The 18,727-nt window shown below is 50.9% G+C and overlaps 1 protein-coding gene, 1 long non-coding RNA gene and 1 other non-coding gene across 3 annotated transcripts; 1 reads left to right on the top strand and 2 right to left on the bottom strand.

Moving 5' to 3' along the window:
- Nucleotides 1-8,018: 8,018 nt before the first annotated feature.
- On the bottom strand, nt 8,019-8,090 carry TRNAD-GUC (transfer RNA aspartic acid (anticodon GUC)). The gene has a single exon. It is a non-coding gene; the product is annotated as a tRNA-Asp (tRNA).
- Nucleotides 8,091-10,527: 2,437 nt separating this feature from the next.
- On the bottom strand, nt 10,528-14,072 carry LOC142069297 (uncharacterized). The gene is made up of 2 exons (XR_012665059.1): nt 13,906-14,072; nt 10,528-11,601 (listed from the first exon to the last, which is right to left on the bottom strand). It is a non-coding gene; the product is annotated as an uncharacterized LOC142069297 (long non-coding RNA).
- LOC125621443 (uncharacterized) lies at nt 11,595-16,588 on the top strand. Its single transcript, XM_048818304.2, is given in 5 exon segments — nt 11,595-12,858; nt 13,356-13,482; nt 14,071-14,184; nt 14,498-15,793; nt 15,796-16,588. Coding segments are annotated over 5 exon segments (1,743 nt in total). The 5' UTR covers nt 11,595-12,717; the 3' UTR covers nt 15,861-16,588.
- Nucleotides 16,589-18,727: the final 2,139 nt, after the last annotated feature.

Here is an 18,727-nt window from a genome sequence, read left to right on the forward strand (position 1 = left end):
TGTAGAATGCGGAGTTTTCACTCTATGTTTGTTACTAGGGTGAGCATATTCCAGGTGCCCAAAAAGGGGACACTGATGAGGGGTGGGAACTGGGGGGGGGTGGAGATCTGGGGGGAGTAGAGTGAGGGGTTTTGGAGGGGGTGCGGTGGGGGCACTCACAAGGTGAGGGCAGCGTTGGTCACAGTCACAGTGGCAGGGGGCTGGCACAAGCCCAGAACGCAGCGACAGCTGTCAGTCAGCGCCTACCTGTGGGACTCCTCCCCTAGGCTGGGAATCAGGGCCTCCGTGGGTGGGATCCGGCAGCAATCAATCAGCTGCAGATGCTGGGGAATGGAACAATGAGTTGTGGATGCAGGGGCATGGACCCGTTGGGAAGCTGACCGATTAGGGCCGGTTCTGAGCTGCAGTGCATCTGCTCTGTAAACCCCCCCCAGACATTTGGTGTTATGGGAAAACCCCGCTCGTGAGGCTCTCTCTGGGAAAACCCGGACATATAGTAACCCTACTTGTTACTGAAATATGTCGTCGTTCTGGGGAACGCCCACAGACTAACTCCTCAGCGGTGACTAAGGATTGACCATGGGTGTTAGAAATCTATTATCTGGCCGTCCACCAATAGGAAGAAGGGGGGTAAACAAAGAAATTTACAATTCAGCTGTTGCCCAGTGTGGAGCTCACATACGCCATGGAGTTGCCTGACCCCATGACCCAGCAAAGACTTTTCCAGTAACAAGGATCGGAGTATGAGAAGGAGGAAAAAAGGCCTCTGGTCATCTCCCCTCCCCTATTTCAATTCATGGCAGCAAGATACCTTGAAAGGGCATCATTGAACTTGGGGGGGAGTGATCCTGGCTGGAGGGTTTTCCAGTGAGTTCAGGCTGCTGAATGCTTTTGGGTGAGAGAAATCCTTTTGCTTGTGCGCCAAACCTAACTTAACTCATATTAGGTTGATTTACAGCCACAACTGTAATGACTGCGGTAGCCAATGCCCACACTATCCTCCTTGGGTCGGTGGGGTGCATCCTCATGAGGAGCGCTTCCACTGACCTAAGAGGGGCCATGGGAAGAGCTGAGAGCCTGGTCTCTTAGCGCCAGCAGCAGGTCCCTCCCGGGAACCTGGCTGCCCCACAGGCTCTGGGTGAGCTGCCCCCCTCTATACTCCATTCCATGGAAAGAGCCGGGGAAGCCACCTGGAGCTTCTCCCCTCCCCATTCCTGCTGGGAATGCCAGCTGGGCCTTTCCCCCACCACACACACACAGTTCCCCTCCTACACCTTGTTAAACATCGGGCAATCCACACAGGAGAGAGACCCCACAAGTGCTTGGACTGAGGGACAAGTTTCATACAGAGGTCAGACCTTGTTAAACATCAGGCAATCCATACAGGAGAGAGATCCCCCAGAAGGTAGCGTGGCCGAGCGGTCTAAGGCACTGGATTAAGGCTCCAGTCTCTTTGGCGGCGTGGCTTCGAATCCCACCACTGCCAGATTCATTGTGGGGGGGTAGCTCAGTGCTATTGGCCTGCTAAACCCAGGGTTGTGAGTTCAATCCTTGAGGGGGCTATTTAGGGATCTGGGGCAAAAATTGGAGATTGGTCCTGCTTTGAGCAGGGAGTTGGACTAGATGACCTCCTGAGGTCCCTTCCAATCCTGATATTCTAAGTGCTTGGACTGTGGGAAAAGTTTCACACAGAGATCATACCTCATTAAACATGGGAGAATCCACACAGGATCTAAACTTCTGTCACACATTGCAAGAAAGTGTTAAGCAACTTGCATGTAATTGATTCAGATTTAACCTTTAGAGAGATATTTTAAAAGTGTGTCCACCTTAGATAAGCTAGAGTTTGAAATGTAAACGTGTATTGTTAAACACTTGGAAGAAGAGGGGTAACTGTAGTGGTCTATGTTTAGCTATATCTTGTTAGAGGTTAACAATTTATCCTAAGGGTTCCTGTATTCTGTTAATTCAGATATCAATAATTCAGACATTATACCCGTCGCCCATGCCACCTGCCCAGTTCTAGCCCAGTCTCATTGAAATTGCTGCGGGTAGGGGCTGAAGGATGGAGGGAATGTGTATAGCTGAAATCCCCAAAATGTTTTGTAAGGTTAATGTTAATGGGATCTATTCCGCTCTCATGCTTGGACATTTTCTCTGGGGATCCCAGACACAGAAAAGAGTAGGTGTTACCATCTTGGCTACCAATCCCAATGGTGACTGCCTACACTAGCAATTCTCAAACTATGGGGCAGGCCTCCGAAGGGAGGCAGAGGAATGTGTCAAGAGAGGCATGACCTCTGTGGGTTGTTTGGGTTTTCTTTAAAGAGCACTGGCTGTGGGTCCCAGGTGGCTGGGGCTGATGAAGAAGGAACAGGCCTATGTGGGAGGTGGGGATAAATGCTCAGGCTCTCAAAACCCAGGTGAAGCAGCAGGGCAGAAGTCAGGGTGGCAATGGGGTGATAAGTCTGCTGTGAACAGCGATATTGACGAATATCACTTTTCACTCCGTCACCCTTCCTTCTGTGCTCCTATTGGAGGCCTTCAGAGCTGGGCGCCTCCCCAGCAACGACTCTGCCTTTAGAGCTGGGTGGCCATATATGTGCTTGTGAGGGTGGGGGCCTAAATGACCACAGATACAAAGAAGGGGGGGCCAATGAAACATTTGAGAACCACTGGTCTACACTCTTATGGGCACCACATTTACAAAATGATAAATCTTCTCCAAAGTATGTCTTGTGAAGTATCCTAGGAAAAGCCATCGTCTGCTGAATATTATTGTCCTGTTAAAATGTGTCTATCAGCGCTGTCCATGGAGCTCTGAGAGTTTGCTGTACCTTTGTTACATGCTGGAAAGCTGGAAAACGCCCACAAACTAGCTCTTTAGAGACAATGGTACCTGCAGACCAGCTAGGTGCTAAGTGGCCCTTAATTGCCATTCACCAGCAGGTGAGTTGTGAACAAGAGAGTTGCAAAGGCTGGTAGTTCACTTAGGCCTCAGACTGACTGTCTCCTGCTCTCAGCTGGGGGTGGGTAAACCTCAAAAAGGAGAATGGTACAAAAGAACAAGGGAGAATTGCCTCCATTTTTACCCCTCCTCTCCCATTTTGACAGAAGGAAACAAGAGGCTTGAAAGGCAACAGGGGCATTGGACTGGGGAGGGTGGATCAAGACTGGAAGGAAATCCAGCCTGGGTACTAAGAACTGTGAACTGCCTGCAACAGCGGGTGAGGTGGGAAAATCTGTTTCCTTAGCTTGGTAAAATTTAGGATTTAAAATGCATTTTTAAATGTTATTTTTTTAACTAGTTGTGATCTTTTACATCTCTCTCCCTTAATCCCTGAAAATCCCCCTTGCTCAAGTTAATAAACTGCTTTTAGTGTTTTGTCTGGAGCTGTGTGTTTTCATTGAAGTGTTTGGGGGATTTGACTTGAGAGAACAAGGCTGTGGATAATCAGGCCCCTTTGTGGGGATGACCCACAAATTATTGAGTTTGTCCAGCACAGTGAACAGACTGAGCAATCCAAGATGCACATTCCCGGGGTGCAAGGCTGGGAGTAGAAAACTGGCTGATGTTGCTATGTTGTTTAGGTTTCAGAGTAACAGCCATGTTAGTCTGTATTCGCAAAAAGAAAAGGAGGACTTGTGGCACCTTAGAGACTAACCAATTTATCTGAGCATAAGCTTTCGTGAGCTACAGCTCACTTCATCAGATGCATACTGTGGAAAGTGTAGAAGATCTTTTTATACACACAAAGCATGAAAATATACCTCCCCCCACCCCGCTCTCCTGCTGGTAATAGCTTATCTAAAGTGATCACTCTCCTTACAATGTGTACGATAATCAAGGTGGGCCATTTCCAGCACAAATCCAGGGTTTAACAAGAACGTCGGGGGGACACAAGGGGAAATAGGCTACCTTGCATAATGACTTAGCCACTCCCAGTCTCTATTCAAGCCTAAGTTAATTGTATCCAATTTGCAAATGAATTCCAATCCAGCAGTCTCTCCCTGGAGTCTGGATTTGAAGTTTTTCTGTTGTAATATCGTTCTTGTTAAACCCTGGATTTGTGCTGGAAATGGCCCACCTTGATTATCATACACATTGTAAGGAGAGTGATCACTTTAGATAAGCTATTACTGGCAGGAGAGTGGGGTGAAGGGAGGTATTTTTTCATGCTTTGTGTGTATAAAAAGATCTTATGTACTTTCCACAGTATGCATCTGATGAAGTGAGCTGTAGCTCATGAAAGCTTATGCTCAGATAAATTGGTTAATCTCTAAGGTGCCACAAGTACTCCTTTTCTTTTTATGTTGTTTAGTAACTTCATGAGTGTCTGGCTAGTCGCACTCAGTATAGTGCAGCCAGGAGTGAGTTTGAATGCTGGTGGCTGTGTGTGAGCAGAGCGTGGAGGGGTTTGTTGTTTGCACAGGGCAGCAGTGTAAACCATGCCCTGGGATGCAGAATTCAGCAGTTCAACAGTCCTGATTGTACCCTGGGGTATGTCTCACACCCGCTGTCTCCTGGGACCCACCAGCATGGCACCGTTGGGCTTTCATCATCCTGATCCTGAAAGGCAAGCTAAGCAGGGAAAACCAGTGAAGGGGAACAAGCCGACATCCTCAACTCCTTCGTCTTAGGCTAAATCTTGAACTCCCCCTGGGATGTGAGACTTGAGGTTCTGCTGCCAGCCTTCCCCTCACACATCTGTTTCCTTCCTACTGGTCTAAACTATTATGCTGCCCTCCCTCCCCCTTCTACTGTCTCTCCTTTTACCTTCTCTCTCTCTCCCCTACAAATTTGGCCCAGCCAGCTGAGACACCCAGATGTTTTGCACCAGTGCCGATAGCCTGTGATCAGGGAGGCAGGTTAGAGCAAGGCCTTAGCCAGCCCGATGGGGAGAGAAGTTTGCCACAGAGGAGCTGATCAGCCAGCAGTCCAGGTTTGTCCTGCAGGGAGGCTGCAAACAAGACTGAATTCTGACAGGAGAAGTTTCTATGCGGGATGTCCCCTTAATCCTGGAAGAAGCTCCCCGAGCCCAGGGGTGGTGGGTCTCCAGGGGGCAGGGTCTGGGACAGAGGGTTGCAATGCGATGGGTTTATCGCTAGGACCCAGGAGTGGCTGTGGGAGCGATCATTGGCTGGACTCAGCCTGGGCAGCAGGAAGTGACTTGTGAAGCAGGATCGCTTGAAAGACAATAGGAGCATCATTGAGGAGTGGTCCGAGCTGGAAGGCTTTCCAGTGAGCATGGACTCCTGAAAGCTCTTGGGTGAGAGAAATCCTTTTGCTTGTAAGGGGACATCTATATACCAAACCTAAGTCGAGCTCTATTAGGTTGACTTTGAGCCACCACAGGAATTACTGCAGTAAGCGATGTCCCCACTACCCTCCTTGGGGTGCGGGGGCCTGACCTCACCAGGAGCACTTCCACCAACCTAAAAGGCACCATGTGCGGAGCGGAGAGCCTGATCTCTCAGCCCCAGTGGTTGCTCCCTCCCAGGAGCCTGGCTTCCCCACAAGCTCTGGGTGGGCTGCCCCTCTCCCACTCCATGTTCTCTGTCCCCCACGACACACACTCCCTCTCATAGGTGCCGACTCCTTGGGTGCTGGAGCACCCCCAGGGAAAAATTAGTGGGTGCTCTGCACCCACTGGCAGCCAAGCTTCCCTCTCCCCTGCCCCACCTCCTCCTCCTCCTCCTCCCGCCCTGAGCACACCGCGTCCCTGCTCCTCCACCTACCTCCAGCGCTTCCCATCCGACCACTGCCAAACAGCTGTTTGGTGGCATTAGCATGCCCTGGGAGGGTGGGGAGGAGTGGGAACATGGTGCACTCAGGGGAGGAGGCGGGGAAGAGGCAGGGCCAGGGTGGGGACTTTGGGGAAGGGGTTGGAATGGAGACAGGGTAGGGGTGGGAAGAGGTGGCGTAGGGGTGGGGCCTCATGGAAGGGGTGGAGTGGGGGCAGGGCCAGGTGCAGACAGGGGTTCAAGCACCCAGGGGAAAGCAGGGAAGTTGGCGCCTATGCTCCCTGTTCCCAGTAAAGAGCAGGGGAAGCCACATGGGGCTTCTCCCCTCCTCCACCGGTCCCCTCCCAGTTTGACACCAGACCACTGATAACTACTCTGTCTCGGAGTACAGTCTTTCAACCAGTTGTGCACCCACCTTATAGTAATTTCATCTAGACCAATGAATTCATCCCTGCTGGTCAGAGTCGAGTCTAACCCGGCTGCCCCCTGGTTACTTCCCTCAACTTTGGAAAGCCAAAGTTGTCCCCGATGCATTCCCAACATTTATTGCACATTGGGTGCTGTTACGGTGGCCAGGTGCCCAGTTTTCGACTGGAAAGTCCAGTTAAAAAGGGAACCTGACAGTGTCTGATCAGATCTACTGACCGGACACCCAAAGTCTAGTTCAGGGGTGGGCAAACCTTTTGGTCCGAGGGTCACATCAGGGTGGGGAAATTGTATGCAGGGCCAGCACAGGGGGTTGGGGGTGTGGGAGGGAGTGCGGGTTGTGGGAAGGGGTGCAATGTGCAGGAGGAGGCTCAGGGCAGGGATGCAGGAGGGGTGCAGACTGCAGGAGGGAGCTCAGGACAGGGGGTTGGGGTACAGGAGGGGTGTGGGGTGCAGCAAGGGGCTCAGGGCAGTGGGTTGGGGTGCAGTAAGGGTGCGAGGTGCAGGCAGGGGCTCAGGGCAGGGGGTTGGGGTGCACGGGGGTGCAGGGTGCGGCGGGGGCTCAGGGCAGGGGCTCGTGGGGAAATGTTGGGGCAGAAGAAGTTCCAGCACTCCTACTGTAGTGTCTGGTTTTAAATATTACCTGGTTGGCAACGCAAGTCTCTAGCTGAGAGGCTGTGAAAAATATTAACAAACATACAAATATCACTTTTCCCAGCAGCAGACTTACTAGCTAGCAATAAATAAATTACAATGATTTTGATGTGTCTATGGGTAAGGGGACTGTTGGCCCCGCACTGAAACTTAGTGGGCGGGGGGGGGGGGGGTTGAGTGGCCCTCTCCCAGTACCAAAAAACAGGGGAAGGGCCAATGAGAAATGAAGAACCTGAGACTAGTCACCAGTGCCAATGAGGAGAAGCCAAGGCTCTAGGTCAGCCCCATTGACAGGGCAGGCAGCCAATGAGGGAGTCGGGGCCTGGGGTGCCACCCTTGGTGTGAGCTGCAGCTGCCTGCGGGCGGGGGCTTGGGGCAAGGGGTTGGGGAGGAGGGAGGTCGAGCATCCACCGGCCAGAGTGGAAGTTGGCGCCTAGAGCAGCAGTGCTGAGCCAGAGGGAAGCTGGAGCAGTCCGGAGCTGGGTGCAGTGAGCAGCTGGGGAGGGCGAGGGGGGACCCTAGAGCCTAGACCCTAGAGCAGGGAGATACCCCCAGCCAAGAGGGCCCCATAAAATCTAATAGACCCGGCCCACAGGAGGGTTAATCCGGCCCTGCTCACAGAGCAGGGTGACGTGTTTTCCTTTCGCCTTTCCCATTTTTTCCTTATTTTTTTTTATTACTTGCTGTTTAATAAATTGTATTTGTTCTGAACTCAATGCACTGGTCAGGGAAGCATCCAAAGCGAGGAGAGCACCCCGGAGTGGGGACGCCCTAGTCTCCGTCCTCAGTGATCGCAACAAGATTGGGGGTGAAGTCCCCTCCGGAATCCTGGGTCCAGCATCGTCAGAGTTTTGGGGACTAGTCCTTGAGGTCAGGCGGGCATCTGGGTGAAGGGAGTGGGAGCGAGGACTCAGATCCTTCTGCTATTAGAGTCCACGGGGGTGTGTGTGTATAAGCCAGGAAAGCTCCCCACAATAGTTCCTCCCCACCCCTTAGCTAAGTGCATATTTATTGGTTTTGCCAAGCCAGGCTTTAAAAACCTCTAAGGAAAGAGATTCCACCACCTCCCTAGGGAACCCCTTCCAGTGCTTCGCCGCCCTCCCAGTGAAATAGTGTTTGCTAATATCCAACCTAAACCGCCCCCACTCCAACTTGAGACCATTGCTTCTTTGTTCCATCAAAAGGGCTTTTTCCTCCCCGTCGGGGAATCGAACCCCGGTCTCCCGCGTGACAGGCGGGGATACTCACCACTATACTAACGAGGAAGTGATTTAAGACCTCAACGCCTGCGCCTGTAACAAGCCGGACAGAGAGAGGCGAAGCCTAGCGCGGTGAGTTGATCGCTAGGACCCGGGAGCGGCTGGGGGGCGGCTCTGGGGGGAGCGATCGCGGGGCTCAGCCCGGCCGCAGAAAGTGACTCGCAGCCGCTGCGGGGACTCTGGCTCCCGGCGAGATCCCCGAGCCCCGGCGGCTGGTGCTGGGAGCCCGGAGCCCGGGCTGCAGCCGGGAGAGGGGAACCTCCAGCCGGGCCCTGCCCGCTGCTCCCCGGGAGCCTCCCCCAGGGCAGAGCCCCCAGCCCGGCCAGGGCCCCTTCCCGGCCCGGCCCCTGCCCCGGGGGGCCCCGCTCGGGGGGAAGGTAAGAGAGACCCTCCCATCCCCGTCACCCCCGGGCTGCAGGGGGCGGGTTTGGCCCCGGGCTGCTCCCCGCGGAGCCGGCTGCGATTCCCTGCCCCGGGCCCGGGAAAGCTGCCGCCAGCCCCCGGCGTGTGCGGGGCGGGGGGAAACCCAGGAATGTGGGGGGCGGGGGGATAAAAATTCCCCCAGATGGGCTGAGCCAGCTGCAGAGGGGCGGGGGAGCCAGCCCGGGCCATGCAGGAGGCTGGGACAGAGACACGTGCGGTGGACAGGGATCGGGGACCGAGGGGATAAAAGTTCCCCCCTGGGGGGGCTTTTTCTCCCCCCTTTCCAAGGATCTTCGCTCCCAGGGCCGTGTCCTTAAAGGCTCAGTGCCTCGCAGAGCCTGGACAGGGCCGCTCTCCCCCCTGTATCTTACTGAGCTGCCAAAGGAGACTTGGTCCATTGAAATATTTACAGACACCCCCCCACAGATCTGTCACACCTGCTTCGAGTGTTTAAAGAATCCACGTCTCAGTTTCTGTGTCTGTGTAAAGCCGCCCAGCGCTTCATCCATGTGTCCTAGTCCCTGTCCCTGTCCCTCTGAGTTTGACTCCCCTTGGAATCCAGTCTGGGCAATTTCACTCCTTTACATTAGTTCCTTCTGAAAATATTCTTTGTATTACTCTGAGCTCTTCATCCTAAACTTCATTAGTGTTGTGCGGGTGGACGTCTTTGTGCCATGGAATTCATATTTTTAATGGCAAATAATCATGGGAAATATTAATAGTTGCGAGGAGCTTCAGCACTCACATCTCAGGGTCTGTTGCAATGTTGTAATTTGAGTTCACTGCTGACTGATTCCATGGGCTGGTCTGAAAACTCCTTCAATTTCCTTTGCTTTCGCCAATTGTTATTTTGTCTCTCTATCCAGCACCCTAGTGTTTTTTCCCATGTCCCATTTGTGTCTAGAACTTAGTTCCCAAATATTAGCTAACAGACAAAAGTTTCAAGGTTGAAGGCAGCTAGATATTTTGAAATATGCGACTAGTGGCCTAAATCATTTTAAAAATCCGTTCCTAAGGGCCTTAGAGTGTCTTGTATAAAAATGCTTCTCAAAAATAAATTTCTGTGAGGTTTTTTTTGTTTTTTTTTTTACTAAGGTTAGATATACATCCCCAAGATAGACTGAAACCCCAAAAATTCAAACCCTGTGAGTTATGCACCCAAAAGTCTACAATTTAAATAAAGAAATAGATACATTTTGTCTTTCTTTTATTACCTTTTTGTGTCTGAGCCTTTGGGGTGTACTAGCTTCATAGTTTTACTGCTACCCCTTCCAAAGGATCCATATATCTAGAATGGTTGTACAGTCCTGTAACATTCAATGCCATTTTGCACTCCCAGGAACATGTGATTCCCCACCACCACTTAAAATTGAAAATTCATTTGGAAATCTTGTTTCTGTAAGTAACCCCCCATCCTGCACACTCTGAAGTGCCCACTTGACTTTCCTATGACTTCATTGATTGTATGCATTGATGTGGATTTTTCTACCACATTGTTTATGCTTCTCATTCCTTATGTTTTCCATTTTTTGTTGTGTTCCATTTCAGGGATGTTCTTCGTTGTGACACGTGTACTGATTTGTACGGCCAAAGTCAAAGAATTTTTAAAATGAATTGCTCTGTTTCTCCTTTGCATTGGTCAGGTCAGGGGACACCGTGCTGACCTCACCTTGTTTACCTTTTGGGGAAACGAAGGTACTTTGCCTCTGCTCTGTTTTTGCAACTTCCCTGGTCCTTCTCACATGAGCAGAGAGCAACAATACCGAAAGTCCAAAGGTGCAAACAATTCGATGTTTAGTGGGGTGAACTTCCAGCAAGCATGATTCCAGTTTCCTTCCTTAGTGTCCCCCTTCCCAGCTCTGACATCACAGAGCCTTACCTGTGTCCCTGTTCCCATTTCTCCCCCCTTAGCAAAACATGATTCCTATTTCCCCACCCCCATTCCCTGTTCCCATTCCCCCCACACACACACCCCACTTCCTGATTGACTGCAGACTATATAGTAAAACTTGAGTTCTGCTTAGCTATACCTTAACCAATCATTTTACTGAAATTTAACGAACCAATCCTAACATATTGTAACATGATTATGTAACCAATTATATCCCACCACCTTAATTAGTTTACACCCAGCAAAATTAATTATACAGCAGACAGGAACAATCACAGAACCAGACAGAGATTATGCAGACAAACAATAGGGAAATGGGGACTACAGTGATAGAACAACAAAGAAATGAGGATTTCACATCCCAGCTATTGATAAGGGAGTTCTTGCCAGACGGGATGCTGTCAAACTAAATTTCCTTTTGCATCTTCTAGGCACTTCCCTTTCTCTGGAGGCGATGGCCATTATCAGGACGGGATCGTATTCTGCACCAATAGCACCTGATTTCAATGTGACTAGGTTGGAGTGTGAGGATGTGACCGTTCGCGTCCCAGCTTATGGCTGCCTTTGCTGCTTAGCCAAAGGCCTTAGCCTAAGCACAGGGCCTCAGACTGTCACAGTGAGAGAAGGCCCTTACACCGGCAGACAGTGATTTTGATTCTTTCTTTTATACCTCTATAACTCGCCAAGTGATAAGAATACACCTAAATTCTTAGAGTATAGGCCTTTACAGACAGGCCTGAATATCTATATCCTCCAGCCCCTCTCACCACTTTCTCTTATGTCCTTCCATTTACTTTCTTCAGGGCTTGTCTGCGTGGTCTGCTGTTAAAGGTGTGAAGTTGATCCACATGAATTTCAGAGGTTTAAACCCCTGTGTGGATGCCCTCAGTCAGAAGTAAGGTGGCCTTAATTTTGACATTGGCAGTCAGGACAGCCAGACAGAGACTTTCCCCCAAACACTACAAATCATCAGGTCTTTGATCACTTCTTGAACATTTTTAAGTTTTGTATAGTCCAGGTGTAATGCACATGCGATGTTTCAAGTCCAAAGAGAAGGAGCGAAACAGTGGGGTGCTCATCTCATCTTCTGAGTGTTGCCTTGTGTAGAAACGCCATTACGATATTTCACAGCTTTGGCCTGACAGAATTTCAGTAGATGGGTTGAGGTGGAAATGTAAGGTGATCTCGCTCCTCTGCTGTCTCCTGCAAAGGACAGGACATGCTTCATGAGCAGGAGGGTGAAGGTCAGATAGTGTCATGGCAGATCCTGCTATGAGTACGGACAGTGTTGGCCTGGCTGCTCAGTGATCCCGTTTGTAAGGAACATAGCCCAAATGGCCGCACTCTTGTCCCATGGGCGTGAACTATAAAGACTCCTTTGGTCTCTTGCCCTGGTGAGAATGTGCCCTGAGGGAGACACACTACACCAGAGTCCTGCCTGGCTTCATTCAGAGCCATTCCAGAGCATGGAGACGGTGACTGCCCTAAACACCTGTCTCCTGTCCACGCTCTGATTGCCTCAGCTCTCAGGTGAATAAAGAGGGAGCGGCCGGGCCAGGTGTCATGTGCCCAGTGAAAACATCCGATGCAGCTTTGGAAACAAATACAGAGCATGTCTGGTAACCGCCCCTCCCTACTTCTGGATGCTTTGGAGCAAGATCAGCCCTGTGCTGAGACACAGCATGACAATGTGTGAAGTGAGCTTAGTATATTTTTGTTACACCTGCCAGACTGTGCCTCACACCTTTGTGAGCATCACACTCACAGACACCGACATGACCATCCCCATGTATGACGGGGTAACAGACAATGCTGTCTGTCCAAGTTACATTTCCCTGGCAGAGCCTAGTTACAAGGGAAATATCCACGGGCAACCCCCTCCCTTCCCGCACACACACTGCTCCCAGCTTACATTGGATTTTTTTTAAAAGAGACAAACTCATGAACTTTGGGGCTCTGATTCTTGAGTGCTCAGGGCTGCCCTAGGTCTTGGTCTGATTTCCAGGCAGGTTTTAGATCTCAGCCACACCGGTATCAGACCAGAGTCACTGCTGGCTCTGGCAGGGGGTGAGTACGGATGGGCCAATGGGATCAGCCTCTGCCTGGTTGTCCCCAGGGGCTGCCGGGGGAGTCCAGGGCAGCTCATTCTTCAGGTGTTGTCAACAGAGGGCTCCGGCTATTGCTAAGGGAGAGAGGTTTACACTGCAATGGGGGGTAATCCCCAAGAGTGGCCTCTTTGATTCTGCTTTTTTTAACGTTTGGCTCAGAGATACTGTTACTGGGAGGGTCTAAAGAGCCTGGGGGAAATCGGGGTGCGACATGGACTCCAGCCCCTTCTGTAACCTCCCCCATCGCCCCTCTCACCCCAACAGGCTGAGGAATCACATCCATATTTCTCTCCAGATCGGCCTGTCTTCCAGGAGACAGGGAAGGGAAATGTCTGTGATGGAGCCAGCTCAGGTAGGGGATTTTCAGGGAGCTGCTGCATGGGGGGAGGGAGAGGCAGGGAGGAGACAGGGTGTGAGTAACCTGCTGATTTTCTGAGTAGGACCCTTGGCAGCAAAGGGGAGAGGGACATTCGCCATATCTGAAAACAGGACACAACCCCCCTGCACAGTGCTGGAGCCTGAACCCACTGGCCAGAGGCTGCTGTGAAATACGAAGGGAAGCTGTCGGGATTCCTGTCCCTGTCCCCAGCTCAGAGCTCTGCTTCCCGTCTCAGCCTGTGGCTGGCAGGCATGTGGGAAATGAGAAAACCCTGGCCTGCTCCGTGTGCTTGGGGGACAAGGAGCTCTCACTTTCTTCCCATGCCCTGAAGCCTCCTGACTGCTCTGAACAATAGGGGTCAGATTCTGCTACTCTGGCCTCCCAGAGCTTCGAGTTTTTCCCCCTTTCCTGTGACTAGTGACATTGTGCTAAGGCAGCAGATGCTGAGTGGGGGACTCTTGTTGTTTCAGGGACCGGTGACCTTCGAGGAGGTGGCTGTGTATTTCACCCAGGGGCAGGGGGCTCTGCTGGACCCCGCTCAGAGAGCCCTCTACAGGGACGTCATGCAGGAGAACTACAAGACGGTGACCTCGCTGGGTAAGGGATTCCCGTCCCCTTGGTTATTAGAAGCCGTGGAGTCTGTATGTATGATTCTGGTCAGGTTCTTCCCTCGTCAGTTAGATCAGAGGGGAATGTTTTGCGTAATGTACAGCTGCTGTGTGAGAGAGACTTGCATCCCAGTGCCCTCTCCAGTGAGACATGGTGTCAAAACTTAATGGACATGTTAGCTCATCCCCATCCCTCCAGCTTTCAAAGAGGCAGAAATCATCCACTGTCCTTTCTGTATTGATTCCCATTCACACACAATCCTTATTTACCTCCCTTCTTGGGAATAACTCCAGCTCTTGAGAAGGCTTAGAAATAGGCAGGGGTTTAACGCCAGAGCTGTGTGCATTAGCAAGGCACCTAGACGGCACAGATCCTGGAAACTCCTAGTGAGGGTGTAAAAATTCCCCTCACCTCTCCAGATGTCTGCTTCTCCCAAGGGGGTTCAGCAACCATGTTCCCGTCCTCTTGGGTTCCACGTTCCCCAGCAGGGCACAGGGATATAATGTTCTTTGTGACAAGACGTGCTCTCAATCCTCCATGCACTCTGATCTGGTCTGATTTCCGCCCCCTGCACAGGATTCCCCCTTCCCAAACCTGAGCTGATCTCCCACCTGGAAAGAGGGGAAGAGCCATGGGTCCCGGATCTCCAGGTCTCCGAGGAAAGAGAGAGCCTGAGAGGCACCCGCACAGGTGAGGACTGACACAGAAACCATCTGGGGAATGAAGGAAAAAGTTGAAAATCTGAAAAATATGGTGAGAGTAACGCCCTCAGTTCTTCCTTATCTCACCCAGGATAGCGCAGTAGTCAGCAGAAATTGCTCACGGCTTTCCATCTGTCCTGTTATCTGCAGGAGTTTCCTTCCCATCTCTCCTTCCCTGTGACTGTTTGGGTGGGATGTGGAGGCAGAATCCAATCACTCAGTGTTTGTTTCGGGTTTTCCCTCGGTGCTATTCCTCTTTCTCCCCAGCACAATGACTTCTGTCTGGATTGTCTCTCTCCCAGCAGGTGCTGAGCGAGTGAGTGAGAAGGAGGAGGGGAATCCTCATCAGGAAGTGCTTGGGGAAGTGGAACCACAGGGGACCTTTGTGGGAAGAGCTGAAGGGATTTTTTCCCAGTGCAGGGAACAAGGAGAAGCCTGGGGAAATTGGCACAGGTCAGAGAACCTTCAGGGACACCATCCAAGGAAAAAACTGGATGAATCTATTAAATGTGGGGGAGGAGACAAGGATCCCACAACCCAGCAGACAAATCCCAAGGAAGAGAAACCCTGTCACTGCCTGCAGTGTGGGAAAGGATTCATTCCGAGATCACAGCTTCTTACACATCAGACAATCCATAATGGAGGGAAACCCCTTCAATGCTTGGACTGTGGGGAAAGCTTCAAGAATCGCTCAAACCTGACTAACCATGGGAGAAGCCACACAGTAGAGAGAGCCTCTCAATGTCTCAAGTGTGGAAAATGTTTCATTTGGAAGTCAGAACTACTTAGACATCAGTTAAGTCACACAGGAGAGAGACCCTATAAGTGCTTTGACTGTCTGAAAAGTTTCATACAGAGGTCAGACCTTCTTAAACATCAGGCAATCCACACAGGAGAGAGACCCCATAAGTGCTTCGACTGTGGGAAAAGTTTCATACAGAGGTCAGACCTTTTTAATCATCAGGCAATCCACACAGGAGAGAGACCCCATAAGTGCTTGGACTGTGGGAAAAGTTTCATACGGAGGTCAGACCTTACTCATCATCAGAGAATCCACACAGGAGAGAGACCTCACAAGTGCTTGGACTGTGGGAAAAGTTTTATACGGAGGTCAGACCTTATTCAACATCAGAAAATCCACACAGGAGAGAGACCTCACAAGTGCCTGGACTGTGGGAAAAGTTTCAGACGGAGGTCAGCTCTTTTTAAACATCAGGCATTACACACAGGAGAGGGATCCCATAAGTGTTTAGTCTGTGGAAAAAGTTTTGTATGGAGGTCAGACCTTGTTAAACATCAGGTATTCCACATAGGAGAGAGACACCATAAATGTTTAGACTGTGGAAAAAGATTCATACGGAGGTCAGACCTTGTTAAACATCAGGCCATCCACACAGGAGAGAGACCCCATAAGTGTGTGGACTGTGGAAAAAGTTTCATACAGAGGTCAGATCTTCTTAAACATCAAATAATCCACACAGGAGAGAGACCCCACAAGTGTTTAGTCTGTGGAAAAGGTTTCATATGGAGGTCACGCCTTGTTAAACGTCAGAGAATCCACACAGGAGAAAGACCCCACCAGTGCTTGGACTGTGTGGAAATTTCACACAGAGATCACACCTCATTAATCATGAGAGACTCCACACAGGATCTAAAGTTCTCTGACACAGCAACAGAAAGTGTTAAGGAAATTGCACATCATTGACCTAGATTCAACCTTTAGAGACATGTTAGAAAAGTCCTCGTTAGATAAACTAGAGCTTCGAAAGGTAAACGTGTATTGTTAAAGACATGGAAGAAGATGGTAACTGTAGTAGTCGTTGTTTAGCCATATCTGATTAGAGGTTAACAATGGTAATAAACGGTTCCTGTCTAGGGCTGTATTCTGTGAATTCAAAGATCAAAAGGGAATATTAACATTTAGATAAAACTTGATTGTTATAATGTCATTGTTTGTCTTCTGAAAGTTTGTGATAAACTGTCTATGAACTGCTTTATTGAGAATTACCTGATGTTAATCTATGTAATTACCAGTGATGATTAGGAAATAGAAGGTTACTTCAAAAGCCTCTTGTTTAGCCAAGGACTGTGTGCTGTCAAGATGCTGCAAAAATGATCCTTTCTTCTCTGATCTACCTAAGCTTTATTTGGTGGGGAGTGTGAGTCGGAAGACGGAGATCTCCAGTCCCATCTGGACCGCCCTGACGTTGAAATTTGGATATTGGACTATAACTTGATGAAATGATTCTGAAAAGGACTCTTTGCAATTCTAAAGCATCATCCCTACAGTGAAACTGACCTAAGGACTCTATGCGTGGCTGTATGTACAATGATCTTTTCACCAACGCTCTCTCTTTTCTTCTTTTAATAAATCTTAGTTGAGTTAATAAGAATTGGCTGTAAGCGTGTATTTTGGTGAGATCTGAAGTATTCCTTAACTTGGTGGGTAATGTATTGAATCCTTTGGGATTGGTGAAACTTTTTAATATGATGAAGAAGATTTTCAGTAATCCCCATCATATTGAAATGAGCTGTCTGGGAGGGAGTCCAAGGCTTTAAGGGAGCTGTGCAGTCAATAAGGTATTGTAGAAGCTGTTTTGTTTCTGGCTTGGTGAATCTAAGTACTGGAATATCCACCAGTTTTGAGGATTGTCGGCCCCATTCTTTGCAGTTTGCCCTAATTGAGCAATCTCATTGTGGCCCCCTGGGACCCTGGTCACAACTTCAGAAATGCCTTGCCTGTGGGAAAAGTTTCATTCAACCATCGTGGCTCCTTAGCCCGCGTGGACAGGGGGAATGCATTGTGGCTACCCTCCCCTGTGGGACCTTCAGTTGCCCCAGGCACGGGTGAATAATCCCCAGCTGCCCAGCCTGTGTGGGCGAGGCAGGAATCTGCAGCGGCACCCCAGCCTGGGAAGAGAGTGACTCAGGGCTCCCCAGTCCTCGGGGGTGAGGGGATTCTCCCATCGCTCTGACTCCAGCCACTGCTGATGGCGGCGGGGAATGCCCTGCATTTCCCCAGCCTCCATGGGGTCATGCCCCGGTGCTCTCCAGCCCATGGTGTCAGGGAAAAATCCCCTGCAGCTCTGCAACCGCTTCAGCTGGTGGGGAAACACCCCCGCAGCTCGCAAGCCACCACCAGTCCTCGTGGGCCCATGGCTTCCCACTCTTCCCAGGCATTGGGGAATGCCCTGCGGTTCCCCACAACCCGTGGGCATTGTGGAATACCCCTCAGTTCCCCAGTCACCATGCGTGCCTGGGACCTCTGGAGTTCCCAAGGACCCACAGATGCGGGAGGAATCCCGAGTAGCTCCCCAGGGGTTGGGGGCGTTGGGAAATTTCCGTGGGGGCAGGGAGGAAATGGCTCCCCTTCCCCAGGCCCTGTGAATGGGGGTGAATACCCCCTAAGCCTCCCCAGAGGCTGGGGAGTTGGGAATCGCCCTTGGGAATCCGCCCCCAGTGCAAGGTGGAAATCCTTTGAAGCTCCCTATTCCTCACTTGTGTGGGGGAATCCAGTCTCCATGGCCATTGGGGATCCCCCTGTGGCTCTGCACTCCCCATGGGATATCCCCCATGATCCCGCAAGTTCAGGGGATACCCCACTGATCTGCAGTCCCCATGATTTAGGGGGACCCTGGGAGCTCCCAGCTACTGCAGGCACCTGGGAAACCCCTGCAGCTCCCAGCTTGTGGGGGGGAATCCCCTCAGCTGCAAGTGTGGGGGACCCCTGGACCTCGGGGAATGCCCTGTGGCTCCCCAGCCATCGCAGACAGGGGCATTCTGCAGCTCCCCCATCTTCATGGGATCTCCCAGAGCTCCCCAGGGCCCATGGATGAGAGGGACCCACGGAGCTCGCTAGCCACCACAGGTGTCAGGGTAATCCCAGCAGCTCCCCAGCCTGGGAGGAATTCCCACAGATCCCCAGCCCCAGCAGATGGGGCATCCCCCACAGCTCCCCAGTCGCTGCCAGTTTGGGGGAGCCCCAGAGCTCTCCAGTCCCCCAGGATGTGGGGGACCCTGGTGCTCCCTAGCCCTTGCAGGCAGCAGGGTAACCCCCACAGCTCCCCAGCCTAGGAGAAGAAATCCCCAAGAGCTCCCCAGTCCTCTGGAGGTGGGGGATCTCCTGCAGCTCACCATGTTGTAAACATCTGTTCTCACTTTCATGTGACATTGTAAATAAGAAGAGGGCAGCATTATCTTCCATAAATGTAAACAAACTTGTTTCTCTAAGTGATTGCCTGAACAAGAAGTAAGTGTGAACTTACTGAACAAGATTGCTCCATTAGGGCAAACTGTAAAGAATGGGGCCGACACTCCTCAAAACTGGTGGCTATTCCAATACTTTGATTCCCCAAGCCAGCAACAAAACAGCTTCTACAAAACCTTACTGGGCTACACAGAGGCCAAAGCACAGGTCCCTTGAAGCAGCCCAGCCCAGCCCAGCCCAGTGAAATATGATGTGGATTACTGAAAATCTTATTAATAATATTAAAAAGTTCCACCAATCCCAAAGGAGCCAATACATTATGCAC

This window comes from Caretta caretta, chromosome 14, assembly GCF_965140235.1.
Source record: "Caretta caretta isolate rCarCar2 chromosome 14, rCarCar1.hap1, whole genome shotgun sequence".
In the NCBI taxonomy this organism is placed as follows: domain Eukaryota; kingdom Metazoa; phylum Chordata; order Testudines; family Cheloniidae; genus Caretta; species Caretta caretta.